Source organism: Onychomys torridus, chromosome 15 (genome assembly GCF_903995425.1).
Source record: "Onychomys torridus chromosome 15, mOncTor1.1, whole genome shotgun sequence".
In the NCBI taxonomy this organism is placed as follows: domain Eukaryota; kingdom Metazoa; phylum Chordata; class Mammalia; order Rodentia; family Cricetidae; genus Onychomys; species Onychomys torridus.
This window is the reverse complement of record NC_050457.1, coordinates 36334608-36360223: the sequence shown is the minus strand read 5'-3', so window position 1 is coordinate 36360223 and position 25616 is coordinate 36334608. Positions and strand designations below refer to the sequence as shown.

The 25616-nt window shown below is 40.0% G+C and overlaps 1 protein-coding gene across 1 annotated transcript in view; it reads left to right on the top strand.

Moving 5' to 3' along the window:
* The window catches only part of Mtrex (Mtr4 exosome RNA helicase), a 69477-nt gene that overhangs the window by 37329 nt on the left and 6532 nt on the right, over nucleotides 1-25616 (top strand). Inside the window, exons 16-25 of the mRNA XM_036206902.1 lie at nucleotides 161-311; nucleotides 6610-6782; nucleotides 7199-7267; nucleotides 7768-7896; nucleotides 10217-10327; nucleotides 12344-12532; nucleotides 14058-14221; nucleotides 18099-18204; nucleotides 20127-20183; nucleotides 21287-21449. Of these exons, the coding sequence (XP_036062795.1) occupies nucleotides 161-311; nucleotides 6610-6782; nucleotides 7199-7267; nucleotides 7768-7896; nucleotides 10217-10327; nucleotides 12344-12532; nucleotides 14058-14221; nucleotides 18099-18204; nucleotides 20127-20183; nucleotides 21287-21449 (1312 nt within the window). The remainder of the gene's footprint in view (nucleotides 1-160; nucleotides 312-6609; nucleotides 6783-7198; nucleotides 7268-7767; nucleotides 7897-10216; nucleotides 10328-12343; nucleotides 12533-14057; nucleotides 14222-18098; nucleotides 18205-20126; nucleotides 20184-21286; nucleotides 21450-25616) is intronic.

The following is a 25616-nucleotide window of genomic DNA, read 5'->3' as shown; positions in this document are numbered from 1 at the left end:
AGATTAACTATTTTATCACTTTGCTTCAGTGCACCAAGGGGAGGAAAAAGATCTTGTATATTTCTGTATTTGTTAATATAGGATAAATTACTAAGCATATTACAAGTCTTGTATAAATTTATTTCGAAAATGTGCAAAATTGTCCTGCTCTTCCTTTAAGGGCTCAGCTGACCCTCTGAATAGTGCTTTTCATCTGACCTATAACATGGTTTTGAACTTGCTGCGAGTGGAAGAGATTAACCCTGAGTACATGCTGGAAAAGTCCTTCTATCAGTTTCAGCACTACAGAGCAATCCCGGGAGTCGTGGAGAGTAAGTGTGAAGTGGCCTCCTTCAACTGCACGTAACTGCCGTACTACTAGTTCTGATCACCTTTTTCTTCCTAGCACAGCAGATCTTGGCCATTAAGATAAGAGAATGTAGAATTGTATTCTGGGTTTATAGACTGGAATATTCAAAATAAATGTAGGCAATTCTGACAAAATACTTTTTTCTAGTTGGTTCAACCACAGTGTAATTTATGATTTTAATATATATTTCATTGAAAATTCATGTCCTTGAATAATCATGTAACAAAAAGCTCAATATACAATTTGATATATAAAGTGAATATATTAGTCTTGACACACAAGAAGACTGCTCTAACAGGCTGGGGAGATGGCTCAATACAGTGGAGAGCAATGGAGGAAAGCACATCAGCCTCTGGTTTTGAAACACACGCACACATTTGCATGTGTGCCCCTCCACACACACACACACACACACACACACACACACACCACACGGTATGCACATACAAAGAGAATGCTATAACTTTACGAATGATTAAGAAATTACAGTACTTTAGTTTGGGTTTGAATTGAGCAGTTTCAAAATATCTAATTCTTAATATACACAGAGACAGCTGTACAACCACAGCTGCTGCTGTGTAGTTCTTTTATCCTGGTTGTTGTTGTTGTTGTTATTGTTGTTGTTGTTGTTGTTTTTGCCAGAGCTGAGGACCAAACCCAGGGCCTTGCACTTGCTAGGCAAACGCTCTACCACTGAGCTAAATCCCCAACCCCAACCCCAACCCCACCCCCACCCCCCCCCCGTTTTCTTAATGTTCACTTTTGTACTAATTGTGGCACTTAGCGTTGGTATTGCTCATTAAATACCCTATACATAACTGTTAAGTGCTTCACATATTACAGGTCAGTCTGGTCTTTGAAATTTTAATTCTAAGTATCAAATGAAAATTTGATTTTTAAGAGTACACAGTGTTGTTTTATAAATGCACAATGGTTTATTTAATAAAGTCACATTATAGATTTCTTTCTATCACTGTTGTAGAGGATTACACATACTGATTTTTATGATAACCCAGATTAATGTGCCAGCCTTAGAGAGGTAAATGTACTTAAAACATGAAAACAACTTTATTCTTCCGTCTTACAGACACGTACACACACACACAAACACACGCACCAGTACTCACCAGCACTGCAATGACAACCTATTTCTTCTATCCTTAAATATTTCTGGCTTCAGTTTAACAAAGATTCTCTAGTATATACATCGAAGCTGGAAGAAGCTTTGGCATCATCTTATCGATACACAAATGTAGGAGTGCATGTTTGATTGGTGGTGACATTGGGATTCTTGCTACCAACCAGTGCTGATTTGTTTGTTTTTTTGTGAAGCATGGCTTGTTCCTTTGTGATGAGTTGACAAAATAGATATCACCATTTAATTGAAAAAATGACAAAAGCTGACTAATGAAAAGTGAGCTAAAGTTACTGTGTGTGTGTGTGTGTGTGTGTGTGTGTGTGTGTGTGTGTGTGTGTGTGTGCGCGCGCGCGCGCGCAGTGCATGTAGAGTCTGTCACTCTATGTGTCTGTCCAGCCATGACACACATTTGGGGGTCAGAGGACAACTTGATTTCCTCCTCCTACTGTATGGGTCTTGAGGATTGAACTCAGGTCATCATATTTGGGAAATGAGCACCTTTACCTGTAGAGCCTTCTGGCTGATTTTAAGTCTCATTTTTTACTTAAATTTTCATAAGCAAAGTATAAATTTTTGAAACATCTTAAAAATTAGTAAGAAGTTTATAACTTCAGGAGATAGTACATTTCAGTAATTTCTCTCACCACACAGCGCCCCTTATTTGTGTTTGGTAAGCTGTAGTGTTAGCAGATAGGAAAGTATGTTTCTAGTTTCAGAGAGTATGCTTTTAAAGAAACTGAATTTCCCGTTGGTGAGAACTATATAATAATGTTTTTAAAAGCAAGGTTAAATTTATGTTGGATTTGGTTTTGAATAAAGGAGATATAAAACCAGAAGGAGATTGATTAGCTTTGCCTCTTAGTACAGAACTTTCACATTTTCATTGAAATGGGTTCAGAGGTTCCAGTAGTTTGAAGGACTTGTCTAGGTGGGTTCCACTGGGCCCCATACGAGTAGGATGTCTTCTTAACGCACGTCGTCCACCTTAGGACTGCTGCAGAGTCCAGTGCCCACAGGCAGAGGCTAGTAAAAACAAAAAGTCTGTGTGGTAAATGAGTGTGTGTAGCTGTATGCTCACCCGTCCATGTTATATGGAGGCAGGGACTGACAGGAGAATTTTCCCTTATTGTTCTTTACCTTGTCTTTAGAGACAGTAGCTCACTGAGTCTGTAGCTCACAGATTCAGCTAGACTGACCAGCCAGTAAACTCCCTTCCTCTCTGAAGGAAGCATTTTGATACAAACTGAGGGTTTATAGCTTTGTTTTAAGTGCTGTTTTGTAAAATACTGGGGCTCTTCATGGTGGTAACCATACCAATAGTGACACCAGCTTCTCGGGCCGTGTGATTGGGGTGTAAGATTCAGTACCCTCCCACCCCGTCTACATTTTCACTTTCCACTGTTAATGTCGTCGATAAAAATAGTAAGTGAACTAGTCCAGAAAGAAACAGTTCATGTGCTGACTACACACTGGTTTGAGTGGTATGATGACTTCATCTTCTTTATCCACCTTGGGATAGCCTTGTCGTTGATGAGCATGCATGAGTACACCCATTAGTCACTCAGTAGGTTGTCAGATTGAATGTCACAGTGCTTGTAGTCAAGGAACCCTTATTTTACTAATAATGACTCCAAGGTGCAGCAGTAGTGATGCTGGATATTTGGATATGCCAGAAAGAATCGATAAAGTCCTTCTGTGTAAGGATCATCTCACAATATTGTGGAAAGAAATGTGAAGCCATGTAGTTGGGCAGGCCTATAATACCAACAGACTGGACTCTGAGTAGGACCATTGCAAGCTTGAGACCGGTTTGGGCATCTTACAGAGAGGCAGTTTAAAAAAAAAAAAAAAGATTTTATATATATTTTAAAAGTCTGGGGTTGTGAAGGTGGCCCAGTTGTTAAAGTCCTGTGGTGTAAGCATGAGGACCTGAGTTCAGATCCTAAGCACCCATGTAAAAATCTAGGCATGGTGAAGCACGCTGGTAATTCCTATGCTAAAAGGTGGTGACAGGATTCTTGGGGGTTCACTGGTCAGTAAAAATAAAGGTGAGGTTATTGAGAAAGGCATTCCAATGTCAACCTCTGACCTCTACATATACCCACATGGGCAAGCCTTCCTATTCACCCACATGCACATGTGCATACACACACACACACTCGGCCACAATGACTTAGTGGTAGAGTGCTTTCCTAGCAAGCACATTGCCTTGTGTTTAATCCTCAATACCACAGGAAATATAAGTAAATATAGTGGAACATATTGAGAGATGGAGACCATTCATATAAGTCAAGAGATTTTGTACTTTGTAATTTCAAGCATGTACTGTGGTCTTGGAACTTGTTACCCACTGAATAAAAGAGGAACTGCTGTATTATCCTTATATTGATTTAATTTGTTTCAGTAGGGGCCACATTGGCAACTTTGCCTTAATAGTTTCTGTATTTCCTAATTATTCTGTGTGTATTATTATCATCAACCCCACTTTTTGTTTTGATTTTAAGACAGTGTCTTACTGTGTAGTCGAGGCTTCCCTCAAACTCAGCAAACCTGTCCCCATCTCCCGTGAGTATTACAGGCATGAACCACTATCCCTGGCTACATCATCACTTTTGAAGCTATAAATGCAAAAAGATACAAAGGTGGTGGTTAAGTTTTGAGTCAGCCTCAGGCTGTAGCCTAGGCTGGACTAGAACACTGGGCTTTCCCAAACTCACGTCAATGATCGGCTTTGGTTTTCCAAGTGCTTGGCTTGAGTCACCACACCTAACTCTGAAGTTGTGACAGTCTGAAGTTGTGACCACTGCCACAAGAGTGCTGCTTACAGAGTTAATGTGGCTGCTTGAAATGACTAATTTCTCACTTGTTGTTCAGTGATTAGAGATAGAAGGGACACATCCAGACAGATGCTCTCCTTAAAACTGTCCACAGAGTCCTACGTGTTACTTTGTAACGCTAGGTGTGACAGAGGGATTATCATTTTGCCGTTTAGTTTTTAATTTCATTATTTACTTATCCAGCCTAGGCCCTTGTGCATGCTAGACAAGAATTCTGTCACTCAACTACAAGGTCTGCTTTCATGAAATTTTTTGATTTTTTTTTTTAAATTTTTTTTTTTTATTTATTTATTTTTTTTGAGAAACAGGGTTTCTCTGTGTAGTTTTGGAGCCTGTTCTGTAGCCCAGGCTAGCCTCGAACTCACAGAGATCCACCTGGCTCTGCCTCCTGAGTGCTGGGATTAAAGGCATGCGCCACTGCCTCCTGGCTGACATAAAACTTTTTAATGACTTTGGTTTGTCTAGTGTTCTTCTGTAGATTTATTTTAAATTTGTAGGTTGAGTAAATGTGTGAGTGCATGTATGTATAAGGGTGCACTTGCCTATGTGTGTGTATATGGAGGCCAGAAGTTGGCATTGAGTCTCCCTCTGTGTTCTGCACCTTCCTTGTTTTTTTTTTTTTATTTGGTTTGGTGTTTGGTTTTTTTGGGGTTTTTTTGTTTGTTTTTGTTTTGGCTGTGTGTGTGTGTGTGTGTGTGTGTGTGTGTGTGTGTGTGCGCGCGCGCGCGCGCGCGCGTGCATGTGTTTGTATATATGCACAGATGTGGAAGCCAGAGGTGGGCATCAGGTATCCTCCTCTTAGCATTGCCTTATTCCTTTGAGACAGGTTCCTTTCCTGAACCTGGAACTTTTGCTATGCCGGTGGCAATTATGCCCAGGTGATCTTTCTGTTTCTCTCCCATATCACTGGGTTACAGGCACGAGTGGCCATACCTAGTGTTTTATGTGAATGCTGGCACCAAACTCAGATCATCATACTTGTGGAGCAAACATTCTTGTTCATTTAACTATCTCCTTAGCCTTTCGCATTTTTTCTTCTTTCCCCTATGACTTTATTTAATTATTTAGGGAGTGTGTGGTACATGTGTCCTGGCATACACATGGAGGTCAGAGGACAACTTCTCACCTCCACCATGTCGTTCCACCAAGCAGGGAATCAGAGTTGGGTGCATGGGAATCAGTGATACATACCTTTATCTGCTGAGCCATCTTTCTGACCCTGCCTTGTTTTTCAGACAAGATTTGTCTTTTAGGCTAGCCTGGCTGACCAGCAAACCTCCAGGATCCATCTGTCTCTACCCTGTAACACTGGGGCTACAGAGGTGCCTGCTATGGGTACCCAGGATTTAAATGAGGTCCTCACCCTTGCACAGCAAACAACCACTGAGCCATCTCTCCATCCCTTCTATAAACAGCAGTTGTTGTTTTTCCTGGCAATTTGCTCTATCATGTGTGCTGTTACTGATAGCATTCTAGTCTTTAGTGAATTAAATTCCGTTTCTGTTAGTGGAATAGTCCATTTAAAAGTAACCAGGAACACAAAAGAGCAGCCGTCTTAGGGCGTAGTCTGGGCGAAGCCTGAAGATGATCAAATGACTATTAGTACAGTTGCAGCACCCTTCTAGTTACTTCATTACACTGTGACTAGGGACGGTCTATGAATTGTCCCTAGGAAAGCTTTGTTAGTCACGTAGACAGTCTTATCCCCCTCTTTCTTCAGCTGCTAAAAATTGAAGCATACAGGTTAAATAGAAGTTTGATATAAGTCCAAAGAAAAGAGTCCACAGTAAATTCATCTGTCTCATGGTTAAGTTGAAACCATGTTCAAACAAAGGCTGTCCATGAATATTTATAATAGCCCTTGGACAATAGCTGAAGAATAAAAGTGGGGTATACATCCATCAACTAAATGTTTAAGTGAGTATGTTTTTACAAAGTTCTGCAACTATATAATGGTGACAAATTCTCTGTGATGTGTATTTTTCTATAGCAAAAATAATTTAACACTGGATTGAAAGCATAATGCAGTGCTTTAGGAAAGGAGCTTAACACTAGAAGGGCAGAGTAGGGAGTAGAGTCGTAGGCAGTAGGTTAGCACAGAGCATAATGCCTAGAGGAAGACAGTGAATTGACCCTTAATGGAGAGAAGGCAGATGAGACCCGCTCCTTCTCATAGACTCAGTGACTGACTTTGTTCTCTAGAATCATAACAGAAAAATAGTCCTGGGTGTAATTTATGTGAGATATGTAGTATTTTTATAGCATCATCTGTGCTTTGCTTGCAGAGGTAAAGAAGTCAGAAGAGCAGTATAATAAAATAGTAATCCCCAATGAAGAAAATGTGGTCATCTATTACAAGATTAGGCAGCAACTTGCCAAGCTGGGAAAAGAGATTGAAGAATATATTCATAAACCAAAATACTGCTTACCATTTCTACAGCCAGGTCGCTTGGTAAAGGTACGCCCTAGTTTCTCCATAAAATGTTAGCGTATTACAGTATCTGAAAACGTTTTGATTAAAGACTGTTGTTTATATTGGCAAATGTCTCCTGCTATAGGATGTGATCAGGATCCGTCCTTTGACCTGTTTGACATTGTCCCTATTTTGGTGTTTACCTGAAGGCTTTCAGTCAACACTTTTCAGTTTTCCTGTTGTGAGATGCTACTTAAAAATGAGCCACTTTGCAGTCTGAAATCATAGATAATAAATACTTAATAATGTCAGAACAAACAGTGTTCTGTTAGCATTTGTTTTCAGTTGGAAGATTCCTAGTGCGGCAGTACTGAGAGCTGATGAAATCTAGTGTTGAGTAGATAAGGCTACCGCTGCATATTCTGTATAAACACTGTTTTTGCTTTCTTTTTCATTTCCAGGTGAAAAATGAAGGAGATGATTTTGGTTGGGGAGTAGTGGTGAATTTCTCAAAAAAGTCAAATGTTAAGGTAAATCGTTGCCCTTGAGGAGTTTTCTAATAACAGATTCTAATTTCATGAGTTCACATTTCTCCTCTTTGTGGCCATCAGATTGTTGCCTACTACAGCTAAATAATAATAATAATAATAATAATAATAATAATAATAATAATAATAATAATAATATAGGCACATGACACGTGATTGACTTAATTTCAAGAATAGTCACTCTTCTAACAAATTAACAAGATCATATTTTATTTCGTAGAGAGAGATTTATGATACTACTGATTTTGTTGCTTTTCTAAATTTTACACACTAAGAAACTTGCAATGACATTTGATGTCATAGGTGATCGTGGTCACATTATTAAGTTAGAATTAATAAGCATCCGAGTTGCTCCTGTGCTTTTCCTTTAGCAGGACTGCTTTGAAGGCTACAGAGGCCACCTTAGAAGTAAACATTGCTGAGAAAATGAGCCCCGTTCACACACAGTGAATGCACTCACCCTTTTGATCCTGCTTTTCTAGCCTAATTCTGGCGAGCTGGATCCTTTGTATGTGGTGGAAGTGCTTCTGCGCTGTAGCAAAGAAAGCCTGAAAAATTCTGCTACCGAGGCAGCAAAGCCAGCAAAACCTGACGAGAAAGGGGAGATGCAGGTTTGTGTGCTTCTCATCTTCAGATTATTATGGAAGCTTTAAATGTCAGACATTGAAAATAATAAGAGAAAGAGACAACAAAATGACTGTACGGAACACTGGTCTTACCGACCATGTGAAATACTCACTCTCTTGTTTGTATGTGGTTTGTTGTATTTCTTCTCCCAGTGGTGGGGCTTGCTCTCAAGAGCTTGTGCGTGGTGCATGCTAGGCAAGTGGTCTGCCATTGAGATATATATATATATCTCCCTTGTATGGTTCTATTTTTATACTGTATAAGTCAGATAATTAGTAGTAAAATCTTAATTACAGAGATTCCAAGTGTCTGAAGCTTAACCTCATGCTAGAATTTTCTTATTTGTAAGTAATATGGCATATTGACTAAATTTTTAGGAAATATTTGTTATAATAAACTTGATTTTTAGAAAGTAAAATCTGCCACTGTCTCTAGATCAGTAAATCATTATAGGAAGTGGAATTGGCAGTTTTTAAAGACAGTTTAATATTGAACATTTTTAAATGAGTTAGAAGTCTGTAATTCTGAATACTCCATACCTCTTGATCTCTTGTTCTTCAGTGTTCTAGTCATCAAATGACATCTGTATACTTTCCCAGCATTTACTGCACCTACTGACTGCCTAGCTGTCAAAGAGGCTAGAACTCCTTGGTTCATATTTACTATACTTAAAGGACATTAGGAGCTACTGCAACTGGAAATAGCAGATGTGTACACTCATCTCAAGACCCTCCGTTTCTCATGGAGGTTGTTGATAGTGAATCATGGCTATACTTATTACTAAAAGTGGGCCCTATGTCCAAGATAGTAATCTATACAGCCACTCTTTATTTATGGTCCTAGGTTTCAGCTGTAGCCTGAGTGCTGTCTTGTGTTGTTTATAGGCCCAGTTTTATTAAGCCTACCTCTTTTCTTGGTACCAGAAGACTTGTGGACCTCAGGTTTAATTCAGTAAGAAGCCTCTTCAGGGAAGCCTTTATTAAACATTGTGAAAACTGAGGGTCTTTCCTCTGCTTCTAATGGTGCTTTTAAAATTGCATTTATTTCCATTTATATGGCACTGGCATGGAAGGAAGCTGAAGTGGGTGGGAATGTAGAATCAGAGTGGGGACATGATGGCTGTGAATACTTTGAAAGCTGAATTCAGTCACTTTCCCTAGGAGAAAAGGCTTCTGGATGACAAATATAAGGTGCTTTTTGTCATAGAATCTATCCAAAGTAAGTTATGTAATCAAGACGCTGGCCTGTGTAATTCTAGGTCACTTACCGTTTAACAGTCTGTTCCTCTGAGATAGTAAAAACTGGCAGTTTAAAGTGTGTGTGTGTTACATGTGTTCAGTAAGTTTGTATGTGGATGGAGGTGCATATAGGGTAGGTACCTTAATCACTCTACTTTCCCTAAAATTTTTATTATTTATTTATTTATTTATTTATTTATTTATTTATTTATTTTTTGTTTTTCAAGACAGGGTTTCTCTGTGTAGCTTTGCATCTTTTCCTGGAACTCACTCACCGAGTGCTGGGATTAAAGGCGTGCGCCGCCACCACCCGGCTACCATATTTTTTAAGACAGTAGCTCAGTGAACCTAGGGCCCACTGATCCAGGGATGCCAAGGATTCTGCCTCTGACCCTCCAGCGCTGGTATTAATTGCAAGCACCTGCCTCTGTGCCAGCTTTCATGTGGGTGCTGGGAATAGAACTCAGGCTCATGCTTGCACACATGGCACCTGTTTATTTCATTTTCGAGCCTTGGGCCCTTATTTAGAAAGCTTCATGGGTTTGGTTTTGTTTCTTAAGATTTATTTTTAATTATGTGTTCATACACCAGTACAGTTCCCTGTGAAGGATAGAAATGGGTGTATATATCTTCTGGAGCTGGAGTTAACAAGAGGTTGTACAGAACTTGTGTGTGTTCAGGAAGATGATGTCTAAGGGGATGCAGTACATTTTCTTTAAAGAGCTTTTGTTTTTTCCATCTCATTCCATCTGGAACTTGCACCTTCTTTCCTGGGGCATTCATATGTAGTGCTAGAGTATCTTTTGTAAGTTTAAAAAGTGCCAAGTAGTGAGAATACAAACGTGAATAAGTTGGACTCTGAGGAGAGGGTCTTTGTTTAATGTACCATTTGTGTGACTTTTAAGATTTGCAGTAGTTTTTATGTACTAGTCTCTACTAAAATTTAGACTTTGGTGGTAAGCAGTTGATCTGCAACATATACTGTAAATTCTGCTTCCTTTGCTGGCTACAAGTTTGGGAATGGCTGGAAATGCGAACTCACTTGTCATCCTGTGTGCCACCCTAGGTTGTTCCAGTCTTGGTGCATCTCTTGTCTGCCATCAGCACTGTCAGGCTCTACATCCCCAAAGACCTTCGGCCTGTGGACAACAGGCAGAGTGTCCTAAAGTCCATACAGGTGCGTATCTTGGTTTAGAACTTAAATATAAATCCTACATACACATAACTGAAATGCTCTTAAGTATATTTCAGAGAAACTGTAAACACATAATAATGGGTTTCTTCACAAAACAAGTCATTGCAGATCTGTTCTGAGTACAGCATCGATGTATATTACCAAAGGAAGACTCATAATTTGCACCATTAATCTTCACTGTGCTATAACAAATAGGATTTTCCTGTTCATTAAGATACATTATTTTCAAAGGGGCAGTGGTGGCCGTCCCGCCCTCAGTGAGAGGGCACTCAAGAGGCAGAGCCAGGTGGATTTCTGTGAATTCGAGGACAGCCAGGGCTACACAGAGAAACCATGTCTTTTAAAAATTTTTTAATAATTAATTAATTAAATACTTTAGTTTCAATAGGAAAAATATAACTTTCAAATTTAATTTTCTTCTAGAAATAAAGAAATAAAAAGTTGGCTAAAAACAGTTGAGTAATGGTGGTGGTATTGTGTTCCCCAAAATATTGTGCACCCTAGTAAACTTATCTGGGGTCAGAGAACAGAACAGCCACTAGATATAGAGACCAGAGAATGGTGCTACACACGCCTTTAATCCTATCACTTGGTAGGCAGAGATCAATCCGGATCTCTGTGAGTTTAAAGCCACACTGGAAACAGACAGGCATGGTGACTCATGCCTTTAATCCCCAGGAAGTGATGGCAGAAAGCAGAAAGTTATATAAGGCGTGAAGACCAGGAACTAGGGCTGGTTAAGCTTTTAGGCTTTGAGCAGCGTGGTTCAGCAGAGATCCCTTTGGATGAGGATTCAGAAGCTTCCTGTCTGAGGAAACAGGATCAGCTGAGGAATTGGCGAGGTGAAGTTGGCTGTGGCTTGTTCTGCTTCTCTTATCTTCCAGCATTCACTCCAATACCTAGCTCCAGGTTTGTTTTTATTAATAATACTGTCTAAGTTTCATGCTACAGAGTAGCACTTACTATCTATACCTTACTATATAGAGAAGGCTCCACCAACACTGAATTCCCCTAGAGGGTGGAATAACCAGCCCATAGTGCACTATCCATTCTCTGAACTCATGATCTTATCCTGCAATCATGTGACAAAGAAGTTAGCTAGAGGCGTCTTTAAAAGTTTGATTTCTAGCTCCGTAGTGCCCTGGCTAGAAATAACCCATGCCTCCAAATTATGTAAAAATTTAATTTTCCACATGAATGATGTGAAGTACAGTTACATAAGATGCCAAGATGTTACAACCACCTAAATATACAATAGTGGATCTACCAGTAATCGTGCCACACCCAGAACTACTGGATTACACTACAAAGCTATAGACATTAGTGGATCATAATATATCCTGTTGGTAGTTAGTTATAGCATAGCTCAAGCTATAATTCAGAACTCAGAAGGCTGAAGCAGGAGGATGGCATGGTTGAACCTAACCTATGCAGCAAAGTAAAACCCTGTTTTATCCTGCCCCACCTCCCCAAAATACGGAGTTTTCAAAAACAAATGCTGGCCCACTGAATGTGGGAGACAGCTATGTGGCTGGATCTGTTTGTGGGGTCCCTGGCAGCAGGACCAGGACTTATCCCAGGTGCATGAACTGGCTTTTTGGAACCCATTCCCTGTGGTGGAATACCTTGCTCAGCCTTGATACAATGGAGAGGGGCTAGGCTCTCCTTCAACTTGGTATGCTAGACTTTGTTGACTACCATGGGAGGCCTTACCCACTCTGAGGAGTGGATGGGGGTAGAGTGGGAGGGAGGCGAGGAGGCGGGAGAAGGAGAGGGAGTGGGAACTGGGGTTGGTGTGTAAAATGGAAAAAAAATTTAATAAGTAAACATTTAATTTTTTAAAAAAGGGGAAAAATGCCACAGGAAATTGCTGTCCAATGTAAGTGGGGAAAATATATGTAGGATCCTTTTTATGGCCCATAGACATGGAAAAAAACAAACAAAAAAGGAAAATGTTTGAGTCTCCTCTTATTAACGGGTTTTATGTCTTCTGTTCAGGAAGTTCAGAAGCGTTTTCCTGATGGCGTTCCTTTGTTAGATCCTATTGATGATATGGGCATTCAAGACCAAGGACTGAAGAAAGTCATTCAGAAAGTGGAGGCCTTTGAGCACCGGATGTATTCGCACCCACTTCACAACGATCCAAACTTGGAAACTGTCTATACACTTTGTGAAAAAAAAGCGCAGGTCTGGCAGAAATCCTCTTTCTTAAGATTATTTGTATTTATGTGTGTCCGTTTTACCTGTATGTATCGGTTATGAGCTGCCGTGTGGCTGTGAGGAACCAAACGTGTTTCCGCAAGAGCGATAAGTCTTATCACCGAGTCGGCTTCTTCAGCCCCCAGAAACAACTTTGATACTAGAATTCTGTGTGTTTCATGTCATGTGTTATTTTCTTGTCCTGTTTTTAATCTTCTGAAATGGGAATGTCTAGCTGTCTTTTAAATAAGCTGCAAGTATTGGAGCGTGTCAGCCATTGCTAGCAACTCAAGATTTGCACAGAGGTCCAGGGTAGCAGAGGACAGTAGAAATGCAGGAGGGTTCACATACGTAACTGTCAGTGGCCACAGGGAAAAATGGCATTAATTATAGTTTTATTTCACTCAGTGTGCATACAGCGTCATTTCATCATTATGCTCCAGATGGAAATGGTCTTACTACGAAACAGTCTTATATCTTGGGCTCTTTTTCTAATTGAAGTTTTAGGATTCTTGTAGTTTTTACCAGTGTTTGGCTCTGCTCATGTAGGCATCTCAGTCAAAGACATCCTGGAACAGATCATTGTTTCTGAGAGGCCTGACAGTCATGCTGGTTCACATACAGTGATCTAATGCCACGGTGTGACACTTCATCACTTCATACATAGCAGTAGGTTCTTACCAATTGCTGAGTTGAACCTGGGATTACTCAGGAGCTCTGTGACCTTAACCTCTCTCCTTAGTAATCTCTTGTCTCAGCTTTGTCAGTAGTAAATGTAGGTTTGATATTGTTACCTATTGGAATTGCTTTAAAACTTTAGTTATTAAATTACCGTTTTCTGCTGGGGAGTGAACTCAAGACCTTGCTTACACACACTAAGCAGGTGCTCTGCTACTGAGCTGCACCCCCACCCCCATGAAGAGCACAGTGAGTGATGGAACTCACTGCATTAGAGCACACCAGTGATCTGAGTGACCCTGACTGCTCATCACCTCATCATTTCTCCATCATCGTACCTTGATGTTTCACACCATACCGAGACTCAGGTTCAGATTCATCTTTTCAGTTCCTAAACTTGTCTTGGGGTTTTTGCTTTCGGCATTGAAATCCTGCTTTTCAAAATAGGTTTTCTTAATCTTGTAGAGCCTTTCTCATGCCAGAGTTAGAAAATGTGTAACATTTACTGATTATCTGACTTAAAAATTCATTTAAACCTAAAGGTACACTTTATTTTAGGTGTTCATTTTGTGTATTAAATAATAGCTGATTTTTTTACATGGGTATTTTGTGGTTTTCATATGTTTAGAATTTTAGCTAGTGTTTAAGAACTTTTCAGATCCATCATTCCTCCCCTGGAATTGCATCTACACTGTCTCATCTGTCTTGACGTTTTAGTGAAGAAGGCTGTATGGATCAGGTGGCCTCATAAACTACTTTTTGGTGTTTTGTTTTATTTTCCTATGTTACATTACTCAGTTTGCTCTTAAACTGCCTTTACTTTTATATGCCCTAGATTGCAATCGATATTAAATCTGCAAAGCGAGAACTGAAGAAAGCAAGAACTGTCCTGCAAATGGATGAGCTCAAATGTCGCAAGCGTGTTTTAAGAAGGTTGGGCTTTGCTACGTCTTCTGATGTCATAGAGATGAAAGGACGGGTGGCTTGTGAAATAAGCAGGTAAAATGTTCTTCTGCAGAAACCTCTTGATGGTGGTGGTGGTGGTATTTTACCCTTTTTTGAGGGGCCCACCACCCAGCTCCCAAGTAAATTCACACACAGGCTTATTCTTAATTATGAATGACCAGCCTTAGCTTGGCTTACTTTCTAGCCAGCTTTCCTTAACTTATCTCATCTACCTTTTGCCTCTGGGCTTTTCCTGTTCTCTTACCTTTGTAAATCTTACTCTTACTCCGTGGCTTGCTGTGTAGCTGGGTGGCTGGCCCCTGGAGTCCTCCTCCTTCTCCTCCTCTTTCTCTTCCTCCTCCTCCTCTTTCTCTTCCTCCTCCTCCTCTTTCTCTTCCTCCTCCTCCTCCTCTTTCTCTTCCTCCTCCTCCTCTGGCTGCTAGCTCCTTTCACTTCTCCATCTCTTTTCTTCAGATTTTTCCTTCTCTATATATACTTTCTGCCTGCCAGCTCCACATATCCTTCCTCCTGCCTTGCTATTGGCTGTTCAGTTCTTTATTAGACCATCAGGTGTTTTGCACAGGCACAGTAACACAGCTTCACAGAGTTAAACAAATGAAACATAAGCAAAAGTAACACACCTTAAAATAATATTCTACAACAATCTCTATCTCACATGTACAACACTCATTAGGAAATACCTTTCTTAAATATGAAAGTTTTATCGTGCTTTCCATTTTAAATGCAGTTTGGAGCAAGAGGTTGAGAAATTAGAAAAATTTCGTGGATCTCAGTAATTAATGTAGCCCTGTGTATCTAGCCTTTTGCTATATTTTCTATGAAACATTTCTTTTTGTGGGTTGAGATTCTTTCTATATAATTTGTGTTTAAATTTACAAATTAAATCTTAGTTTGTATATCAACTTGTATGCTGCTTTCTGAAAATTTTCCACCTTGACACTTAACTCTAATTCATATATGTAAGGAGGGAACACAAGAGAGTGAGCAGGTTTATTCAGGTTTGGAGGGAAGCAAATGGCATATTTTAGGCTCCAGCTTAAATTTGGGAATATAGTGTCAGCTCTATGTTGTATCCACAGATTTAGCTTACTTATAGATAGAAAATTATGTTGGAAAAAAAGTATATGCATATGTATTATCCTTTTACCTGGTCTCTATCCCTGGCCAGTATAGAACAATTGTTTACATAACATTTATATTGTCTTAGGTGCTATAAGGAATACAGAGATAACTTACTTATGTAGGTTATAAAGCTCTTGAACATTCTCAGGTGTTGTCATCTTGTAGGGTGGGGTACCCTAGGATTTCCACCTCACAGATACTAAAGGACTGCTGTATTATTAGCTTGGGCCGTCTTTCCCATATTGTTATACTTCCAAACAGTAATGACTTTACTCTGTCATTTCGGAGTCAGCAATATAGGAATGGTTTGGTCACATGTTTCTAGCTCAGGATATCCTAACCACCCACCTTGGTAGGAAAGTAGCAGCTATCCCACAGAATTCTTTTCTGTGCTTGAAATGTTCTGTACCTTCACTGTTTGTAAAGTGTTCATTAGCCATGCATCGCGATTTATCACTTAAAATAGTGACTCAAGATAGACAACTGAATTTTAAATTGTATATTGTTTAATTCAAGTTGTCACTTATACATAGGCAACCTGTATTGATCATGCAATTGTAGAAGATGACATAAAAATGCTGTTGAGACCCACTTCAGAAAATAAGTTTCCAGTATCATGACCAATGTTTCCTGCCTTAGAAGCCTTACCTGACTGTCCCCCACTCGAAGGTCATAGCAGTATATCTTTCCTGACAGCTTGTCTTGTCTTGTTCATGCTGTGATGGCCACCATCTTCAGGGCATAAGGACAGTTTTGAGACTTTTTTTTTTTTTTTTTTTTTGGTTTTTTGAGACAGGGTTTCTCTGTGTAGCTTTGCGCCTTTCCTGGAACTCGCTTTGGAGACCAGGCTGGCCTCGAACTCACAGAGATCCCCCTGCCTCTGCCTCCCGAGTGCTGGGATTACAGGCGTGTGCCGCCACCATCCAGCATTCTTACTTCATCTTGAGAGTTACTCCATATTCTGTAGACTGCTATCAAAATGTTCTTTCCAAAGCACAGATCAGATTTCCTGTTGGTTTAGAGTAAATTCCAGAATTGTTTGTTCTGTCTTGTCACATCCCACAGATGCTGTCTCCTTCTTTGTATGACCTTTACCCCGCGTCCTGCAGTGTCCTGCTCACTGTCTTCCAAGACTTTCTGAAACTCCTGTGTCTTTTCCAGTCTGCCTTAGGCCTGGGGTGTTTCCTATACAACCATCTATCTAGACTTTCTTTAGAGCATTCTGTAGATCACTGAGAGGTGTCTTTGGCTTCCTGCTTTTCTGCCTAACACTCTAAAATCCACTTCCTTTAAGTGGTCTTGCTTCATCTGTTGTCCACTTTTCTCAACCTAAGTCCCACTTTACCTTTATAGACCCAAATGTAGTGTTTGATTTGTTTTAAATAGTGATTTGTATCGTGATAAAGATTAACAGTTTCTGTCTTTATTCTTTCATGAATAAAATCTAAGTACAGAAAATTTCTAAATAGAGAGCAATTTTAAAAACCTGATTATAGAAATTTAGACTACCATTTTTATAGTCTGTCTTTTTTTGCTTCCTTTGAACAGATAGAGATTAGAGTTTTTTTCATTTTCTACGTACTATAACAAAGAGAAAAATAGTTAAGAAAGTTGTTCTGTAATTACACAGTTGAAAACATAACACAAAGAGCCTCCTAGACAGGGATAATGGTGAAATTAGTAATACAAATAGAATTTCAGACAGGCTGGGCATGGTACCGTGAGCCTGTTATTTGAGCACCAGGGAAGCTGAGGCAGGAGGATCAGTGTGAACTTGAGATTAGCCTGAGCCAGTGAATTTGAGACCCTGCCTCATGAAACAAGACAATAAGTGTATAATTATTTCTAGGAACAAAAAGGAACTGTGGTGATGGGTAGGGAAGAGGGGTAATTATGATCAAACCAACATTATATGAAGTTCTCCAAGAACCAATTTAAAAACAATTTTAAGGGAACAAAAATGGAAATATGAGATTCTTTCTCATTGAATTAATTGTTGAACAGAAAGAATTTATGTACTGTTCCATGGTAGGAACCTGGAGCATCTTATTTTCTGATAAACTTGTAACAATGGATTTTTCATAATACTTTATATGTAGTCAAATGTCAAAAGAAGAATAAAACTGGAAAACATTGCTGAGTAATCTAAATGTAGCAAATGTCTTCTCTTCTAATGCACGTCCAGATGTGAAGGTGTTCTGAACTCACAGAGCGTACTTAAAGTACTGTGTCTTGATGATGAAAAAGATGAGCCCAAACTAATGAGCTAGCACTAGTGAAAGCCACCAGACAACACCTGCTCAGAATGCAGTGAGTCATTGATGAATTTAAATCTAGAGCTTGTCTAGACTCCAGAGTGACGGACGGTTGGTGAGCAGTCTTTGCTCCGTTCAAGCTCTTAACTTCCTTGCAGCCTCAAAGTCAAGTGCAGCTGAAATACAGATGTGGGCCTTAGGGGTACATTCTAATTATAATTTCTAATGAACATTTTCTATCGTTTCATTGTTCTGTACATTACTTATAAATAACTAAAAGTTAAAAGAGTACTTTGGGCCAAAAAAATCCGAGTTAAGAAATGGTTAGTTGAATTAATATGTGCATTTGGTTCTTTGAGCTTTCATATGAAGTGTCTGTTTATATATTGACAGTTAGAAAGGTCTACCATTTCCTTTACAAGTCTTGGTTATACCCCTTGATTTTTCCTCATGATTCAATAATATATTTTATTGATAACTACCTTAAAGATGTGTCTTTATCTTCTGACTTATGAAATTTATTCTCTCTTTAGTGCCGATGAGCTCCTTCTAACAGAGATGATGTTTAATGGGCTTTTCAATGACCTTTCCGCAGAACAGGCAACTGCACTATTAAGCTGTTTTGTGTTTCAAGAGAATGTGAGTTAATATTACATAGTGTGCTTTATTGATTGACACATCCTACAGTTTTGATTACTATAATGGCTATTCATTATTAATAAGACTTGCTTTGTGTTTATATGCCGTAAGATGTTGTCAAGGCAAAAGGAATAACTGTAATAAAATACTTTGATGTTAGACAAAATGTACTTAACATACTAACTTCTATTTCTAAACGTTTCTAAAACTGCTCTTATTTTTAGTAACATTTATAGCATTTTGAATATTATATAAATCTTTCAAGAAGATCAAGTATCCACAAAAATTTATTTTATATTTTAAGATTTATTTATTATGTATACAGTATATCTACATGCCAGAAGAGGGCACCAGATCTCATTACAGATAGTTGTGAGTCACCATGTGGTTGCTGGGAATTGAACTCAGGACCTCTGAAAGAGCAGCCAGTGCTCTTAACCTCTGAGCCATCTCTCTAGCCCTCCACAAAAATGTATTGAGCGCCCAGTGTTTACATAGATCTAGACATTGGAGATAGAGCAGAAATTTGCTCTAGTGGCTTGTATGTGGGTGAATGAAGATGTAGAAGAGCTGGGGAAATGCCTGATGTCTCAGGTTCTTGTTTGAATGTGTAGGAGTAGAAAAAGCCTCCCCAGTATGAAATTTGAATTGATCCTAAATGAAAGCGAAGGACCAGATGTACACTTTCAGAAAGCACCACTTACCCTGCTCAGATCTGGACCAGTCTTCTAACCGAGGTGGCCAGGTGAAAGAAAGGGGGTCAGTAACTTGCTGGTGAATGGAGCTCTGTCAATGGCAGTTAGCATTTTTGCATTCCTTACAGTTCTTCCCATATAGTTTTCCCTGTTCTTCAGTCATGTTAATAAGCTTTTGTTTTTACAGCAATGATATAAAACCTGGTTCATGTTTTCTTACATAACGTGATTATACACACATAACCAAATCAAAACTAAGTCCTGTTGATAATACTGCAACTACTCTATAGTCACCTTTTAAAATGTTAACCTATCAGCCAGACCCAATAGTGCACATGCCTGAATTCCTAGCATCCATAGGAAATGGGAGGTGAAACAGAAGAATCTCAGGAAACTTGCAGGACAGCTAGCCTAGCTAACACATAGACAGAGACCCTGTTGCTAACAAGCCAGGAAAGCGGATACCTGCACGACACTTGAAGGACATCCTCTCGCCTCTGCACCTGTGCCCATCACTCACATGCACGTGCGCGCGCGCACACACACACACACACACACACACACACACACGCACGCACGCACGCACGCACGCACGCGCTCATGACACATACATAGTGTGATATGATATGTTGTTTTTTTTTAATCCTGACACATACTTTCTCTCTTCAGAGAATTAAAGTAGCTTGTTTAATTTTATTTAGCTCGTTATAATATACTTAAATTCTGTTATCTAAATTAGAAATTAACAATTTTTATCATTGAGAAGAGCAATATTGAAGTCAGCTGGTCATGGTGGCGCACACTTTTAATTCCAGCACTAAAGAGGCAGAGGCAGGTGGATCTCTGAGTTTAAGGCCAGCCTGGTCTACATACCAAAAACAAAAAGTATTAAATAGAATTAAACTTTGAACTGCCTTATATTTGATTAAACAACTAGAAATACCTGGATAAAAATAAAATTAGAGACAGTATTTTAAATGCCCATCTTACGTTTTCACTCTCTGCAAACTTTGCTATAAGCTAAACTGTTTTATAATGAAGCTATGAAATGGGACAGCTGAGGATGAGAAGACTGTGTGTGTGTGTGTGTGTGTGTGTGTGTGTGTGTGTGTAAACTCAATGCTGATTAGAAAATTTAAATGCTAACGATTGCTAAGTCTTAGAATTTGGTGTGAAAGAAAATCAAAAGTTTTGCTTCATATTTCATATTCTTTTTCTTTATCACAGTCTAGTGAGATGCCCAAATTAACAGAACAGTTAGCTGGACCACTTCGACAAATGCAGGTAAGCAAGTGAGTATAAAAGATTACCAGGGTAACCATGGCACTGTAGCACTCCACAGATAAAATACATTTAGTATTAGTTGTGCCATTGATTCCATTTTATTAGCCTTTTTTATTTTCACTTTAGTAGTTAAGCAGTTATGCATCTGCTTTTATTATTGTAACAAATTGTATGGACTTTATAAGAGCAGATTTAAAACTGAATAAGGTGAATAAGGTACTGACTGACAGTCTATTTTTCTTCCTCAGCATTACCCATGATAATTTTTTTTTTTTAGATTTTTATGTGTATAAGTGTTTTGCCTGTGTGTCTGTGTGTACACCACATGTGTTCAGTGCCTGTGCAGGCCAGAAGGTGGCATCACATATGGGTTTCCTGGACCTGGAACTGCAGATGGTGTTTAGCCACTGTGCCTGTACTAGGAATTGCACCCAGGACCTCTGGAGGAGCAGTCAGGGCTCTTAACCGCTGAGTCATCTCTCCAGCCAAGCCACCATCTTCCTCAATATTAAAAAATAACATTTAGTTCTAGTATTTATTAGCTTTCATTTTCAAAAGTAATTTTAAATATTTACTTTTTATTATTTTTGAATCGTATGTATGGGAGGGGTGGCATGCATGTGAGTACAAGTATCCACAGAGGCCAGAAGAGGGCACTGGATTCTCTGCAGCTGGAGTTAACGGGGATTGTAACCACTTGATGGGGTTCTGGGATCCCAGCTCAGAGTCGCTGGAAGAGTGGTGGGCCCTTTAACTGCTCTGCCATCGTCTCCACTGAAGACAGAGGTTGGTTAGGTGTGCTGACCGTAAGTGTGGTGAGTTGAAGGACTTGTAGAAATGTTCAGCTGGCACAGAGATGATGCATTTTCTGGACACACCCCAGCACCGTGACTGACGCAGCAGGAAGGCCTGGCTGAGTGACCACTTAACACGCATAAGTACTGTGCCTGTTAGAAGCAGGACATCCACCTTATGAGACAATCCTAAAGTCTGGACTCTGCTAAAACAGAAAAGCAATTCTGTAGACTCCTGGCTTCAGAAACCTTTAGTGATATGGGAGGTGTTCAGAAAAGAATTCTCACTCTGTCCTTTATTCTTCAAAGGAATGTGCTAAAAGGATTGCAAAAGTTTCCGCAGAAGCGAAACTGGAGATTGACGAAGAAACTTACCTAGGCTCATTCAAACCTCACTTGATGGATGTGGTGTATACCTGGGCAACTGGAGCCACATTTGCTCATATCTGCAAAATGACAGATGTCTTTGAAGGTAGGTTCATTATCAAGGTTATTGTGCAAGGTAAATGATATTACCAGTGAAGTATGATGGTGGTGTGACTTAAAGCTTCACCTCTTTTTCAAATGATTTTATGATGATTATTTTACATCCCGACTGCAGTTTCCCCTCCCTCCTCTCCTCCCAGTGCCTCTTCTCCTCTCCCCCTCCCCCCATCCACTGCTCTTCTGTTTCTATTCGCAAAAGAGCAGGCCTCCCGTGGATATCAACCAATCATGGCATAACAAATGGAAGCTTCATCTCTTAAACTCTATTATACTACATGTCATCTCTACCCACATGTAGCAAGAATCTTAACAGGTCTTAATAAAATCAAACCTGAGAGCCAGGTATTGGGGGGAATGCTGGAAGATCAGAGAAACAGAACAAGCCACAGCTACCTCACTCACCTCACCAATTCCTCAGCTGATCCTGTTTCCTCAGACTGGAAGCCTCTCAGTCCTCATCCAAATGGATCTCAGCTGAACTGTGCTGCTCAAAGCCTAAAAGCATAACCAGCTCTAGTTCCTGGTCCTCATACCTCATGTACCTTTCTGCTTTCTGCCATCACTTCCTGGCATTAAAAGCTCTTGTTACCATGCCTGGCTATTTCCAGTGTGTCCTTGAACTCACAGAGATCCAGGCGGATTTCTGCCTCTGGAATGCTAGGATTAAAGGTGTGTGTGCCACCATTCTCTGGCCTCTTTATCTAGTGGTTGATCTGTTTTCTGACCCCAGATAAGTTTATTAGGGTGCATATATTTTGGGGAACACAATATCACTATACCCACAGAAAACTCATGCTCAGAGAATGATGAGGTCTTTAGTAGCACATAGTAGACAGCAACAATTGAGTCTGTGGAAAGAAGGAAGCATAACAGATTTGTGAGCCTGCCTTAACACACAGGCATCCAGGTCAGTGTACAACAGAATTTGGGTTTCAGAGGTACCAAAGCAATGAAATAATGGTACCACCACTTCTTTGTTGCTCAGCTTTTACAAGACTAGGATGAACTTAACGCTCACTCGCTATATAATAACAGCAAGAATTACTAACATAAGCATTCATGTGTATCTCCAAGAAGTCAAAAGTGACGTGTAATAATAGTGGTGCATAGCAGAGATATGTATTGTTTTAAAGAAATAGCCAGGTGGTGCACACTTTTAATCCCAGCACTCAGGAGGCAGAGACAGGCAGATCTCTGTGAGTTTGAGGCCAGCCTGGTCTACAGAGTGAGTTGCAGGACAGCCAGAGCTACACAGAGAAACCCTGTCTCAGAAAAATCAAGAGTCTCAACGTTCTTAGAAAGTGCCAGGGTGTTTACATACTGAACTTGAGCAGTAACTGTTGAGTTCTTCAAATATTAACTGGACCAGTGAACTGTAGTAATCATAGCCACATGTTACAGGATGTCTTACTCAAAAAAAAAGGTTTATATTGAGATCTATTGAGGAACTTTAAAAGCACATAAGAAATTATTTACTTTGTTGCCTTGAAAAATGGATAGGATGTTTATTTTATCAAACTAAGTTTGAGCAACCAGATGAGCTAATGCTTAGGGTTTCAATGTACCCATCCAGGTAGCTCTGGTAAAAACACTGGCTGTTCCCAATGTCTGACAAACTTTTGGCTTCAGGAGATCCTTATGAATTACCTGTTGAAGCTAGTTCCTTGTACCTGTTGTAGGATTTTGAGGCAAGTGCTGTGCAGTGTGTGTTCTCCCAATGGTGTCTGTAGGGCAGTTTTACCCTTTCCTAGGCAAGGCACTCAGTGTTGGAAAGGACTTTTGCCTGACAACAGTAGAATGCTATTTTACTTACGTACATTGTCTGTGTTTAAACCGTGGTACAAATTTATTACTAGATGATACTTAGTTGATGAATAATTCTGAGACTCTAGTAGGAATCAAGTACTATGCTAAGTACAATATAGGCTACATCTCCGCCTTCTAGAAAGAGTTGGCATAAGGTGGGACTGGTGAGTAGCCACACGATGTATGTGGGATCAAACTAGAGAGCAGCAGTTAGGCAGGGTGTGAACCTCAGTGATGTAGAAAGCTGTAGTTTAGGTAGAGATAGTCTCTGAGTAAATTGCTTTGTGTCCTTATGAGAGTGGTTTTCTTTTGTGCCTTCCTCCAAGTAAGGCTGTACATATGAAAATGCTCTCAGATAGAAGCCATGTAGTTCCATGTATTTATAATGGGTGAATCAGTTGTGCGTACATGCATCTTTAAAGTTTTTATTATAGAAAGAAATGCTGATGCATGTTACAGTATAGATGAGTCTTAAACATAATATGTTAGAAAAGACAGATGATATTATTCATGAAAAATGTTAAAATAGGTAGGTCTATAGAGACAGAAAGCTAATGAATGGTTGTCATAGCTTGGGGGGTCAGAATTGGGTGTGACGACAGGATTTTTGAGGAAGTGATTAAAATGTTCAAAATTATATATATATACAGTGTGATAGTTACACAGCCACTAATGAACTTACATCCCTGAACTCATGAACGCACCAGTTCTCACCTGGTGTGGGTTCCGAAGCATTGAAAAGACAGTGCTTGCAAATTATACAGGCGAAGATGCTTGGAATGGTGGATCTATGCTAGCATATTTATATTTATTTGGAGAGGAAAAGGCAGTGACTACCCAAATTTAGTTTCTGGAAGGACCAAAAGAAAAGATATCAGTACTAGTTAATACCAACTTGAGATAATGTGGGAATGAGGTGCGTGTTTGCGGCTTTGTCTTTGTTTAACTGGTTCTGACTGATGAGGCAGAATGCTGGGAGGGAGACAAGTCTTGAACTCCATAGAGCTGCAGGAGGTTGGGAAGACGTTAGATGATTCATGTTCAACAACAGTCTCCACTAACCCAGGGGAGCAGCCTCTCTGCTGCTGGAGCTGTGGACGGTTGGTGTTTGTCGGTGTGCCCAGTGCCCCGTTCTCAGTGTTCTCTTGTTACCTGAAGCTGTGTCCCAAGCAGATTGCTACAAACGATTCAGTGTGTGAGTGCTCTGACCTGGTTGTCTGCTTGCTTTAGTTTCCACGTGCTGTCTGGATTTACTTATGATGCTGTGGCTCCTGAGAACCTTGGCAGATTCTGCTTAACATTCCTTACCTATATTTGTGGAAATAGTAAAACAACACTAGGTTGTGTTTCTTAGTACACATTTGAAGTCATTTAAAACCAGTGTGTGAGAGTACCTCACTTTTGATGCCATATGGAGCAGAAGACTGAATGATTCTGCATTGCCTGTGAACTCATCCTGTTCCTTTCCAAGGCACCATGCATTTCAGTTTAAACAACTACCTAATTTAATTTTGAATAGTTTACATGAACATTTAACGTCAGGGTTGCATGCTTATTGTCTCTTCTGTCCCAGCTCCTTGGTTTCTCTAGAAGCTTCTGTGAGTACATTTCTCCTTTCCTTCTGAGATAGTGGCAGAGCCTGTAACTCTAACCCTGAGAACACAAGAGCCAGTGTGTATCAGTTCCTGTTGTGCTGTGGACTCACTCCTGCACAGCACATTACACCGTTTCGTTTACAGTGTGCAGTAACCCGAGCAGGTCTCTCTGTACCAGATGCTGACGATTCTGCAGGTTAATGAAGGAGGTTGGGAAGGAAAGGGGAAGAGGTAAACTTCCGTGGGAGTGTATAAGTCCTCTGAATGTTCTCAGAAGGCACTGCCACCGAGCTACATTTCCAGCGCTTTATTTTATTTTTTCATCTTAAGACAGGGTCTTGCTGTGCAGTCCTGGCTGACGTCACCCTCCAGAGTAGCAGGGATTACAGACATTGTGCACTGTAAGATACATTTTGGAACTACTGAGCTGAGGACCTGTAGGACCTGCACTATACCTCAGTGATCTTCTTTATTGACAGTAGCATCTAACTGGAATGGCATTGTTTTTAGTTTTTGTAGCTATGACCTAATTTTGAGTATTGAGAATAGCTTTCATGTATTTGAATTAAAGTGTTAGCCATCTCTCGAAGTGGAGCGCACCTATACTAGCACTTGGAGCTGAGGTAGAACTGTGTTCAGCTGTCCCCTTCCATGTGCTTGTCTCGTGGGTTTGAGTCTCTTCATTTTGAGCCTTTTTAGCTTCCCTGTCTCAGCACAGGCTTCCAGACACCACTGAGAGAGACGGGCTTTCG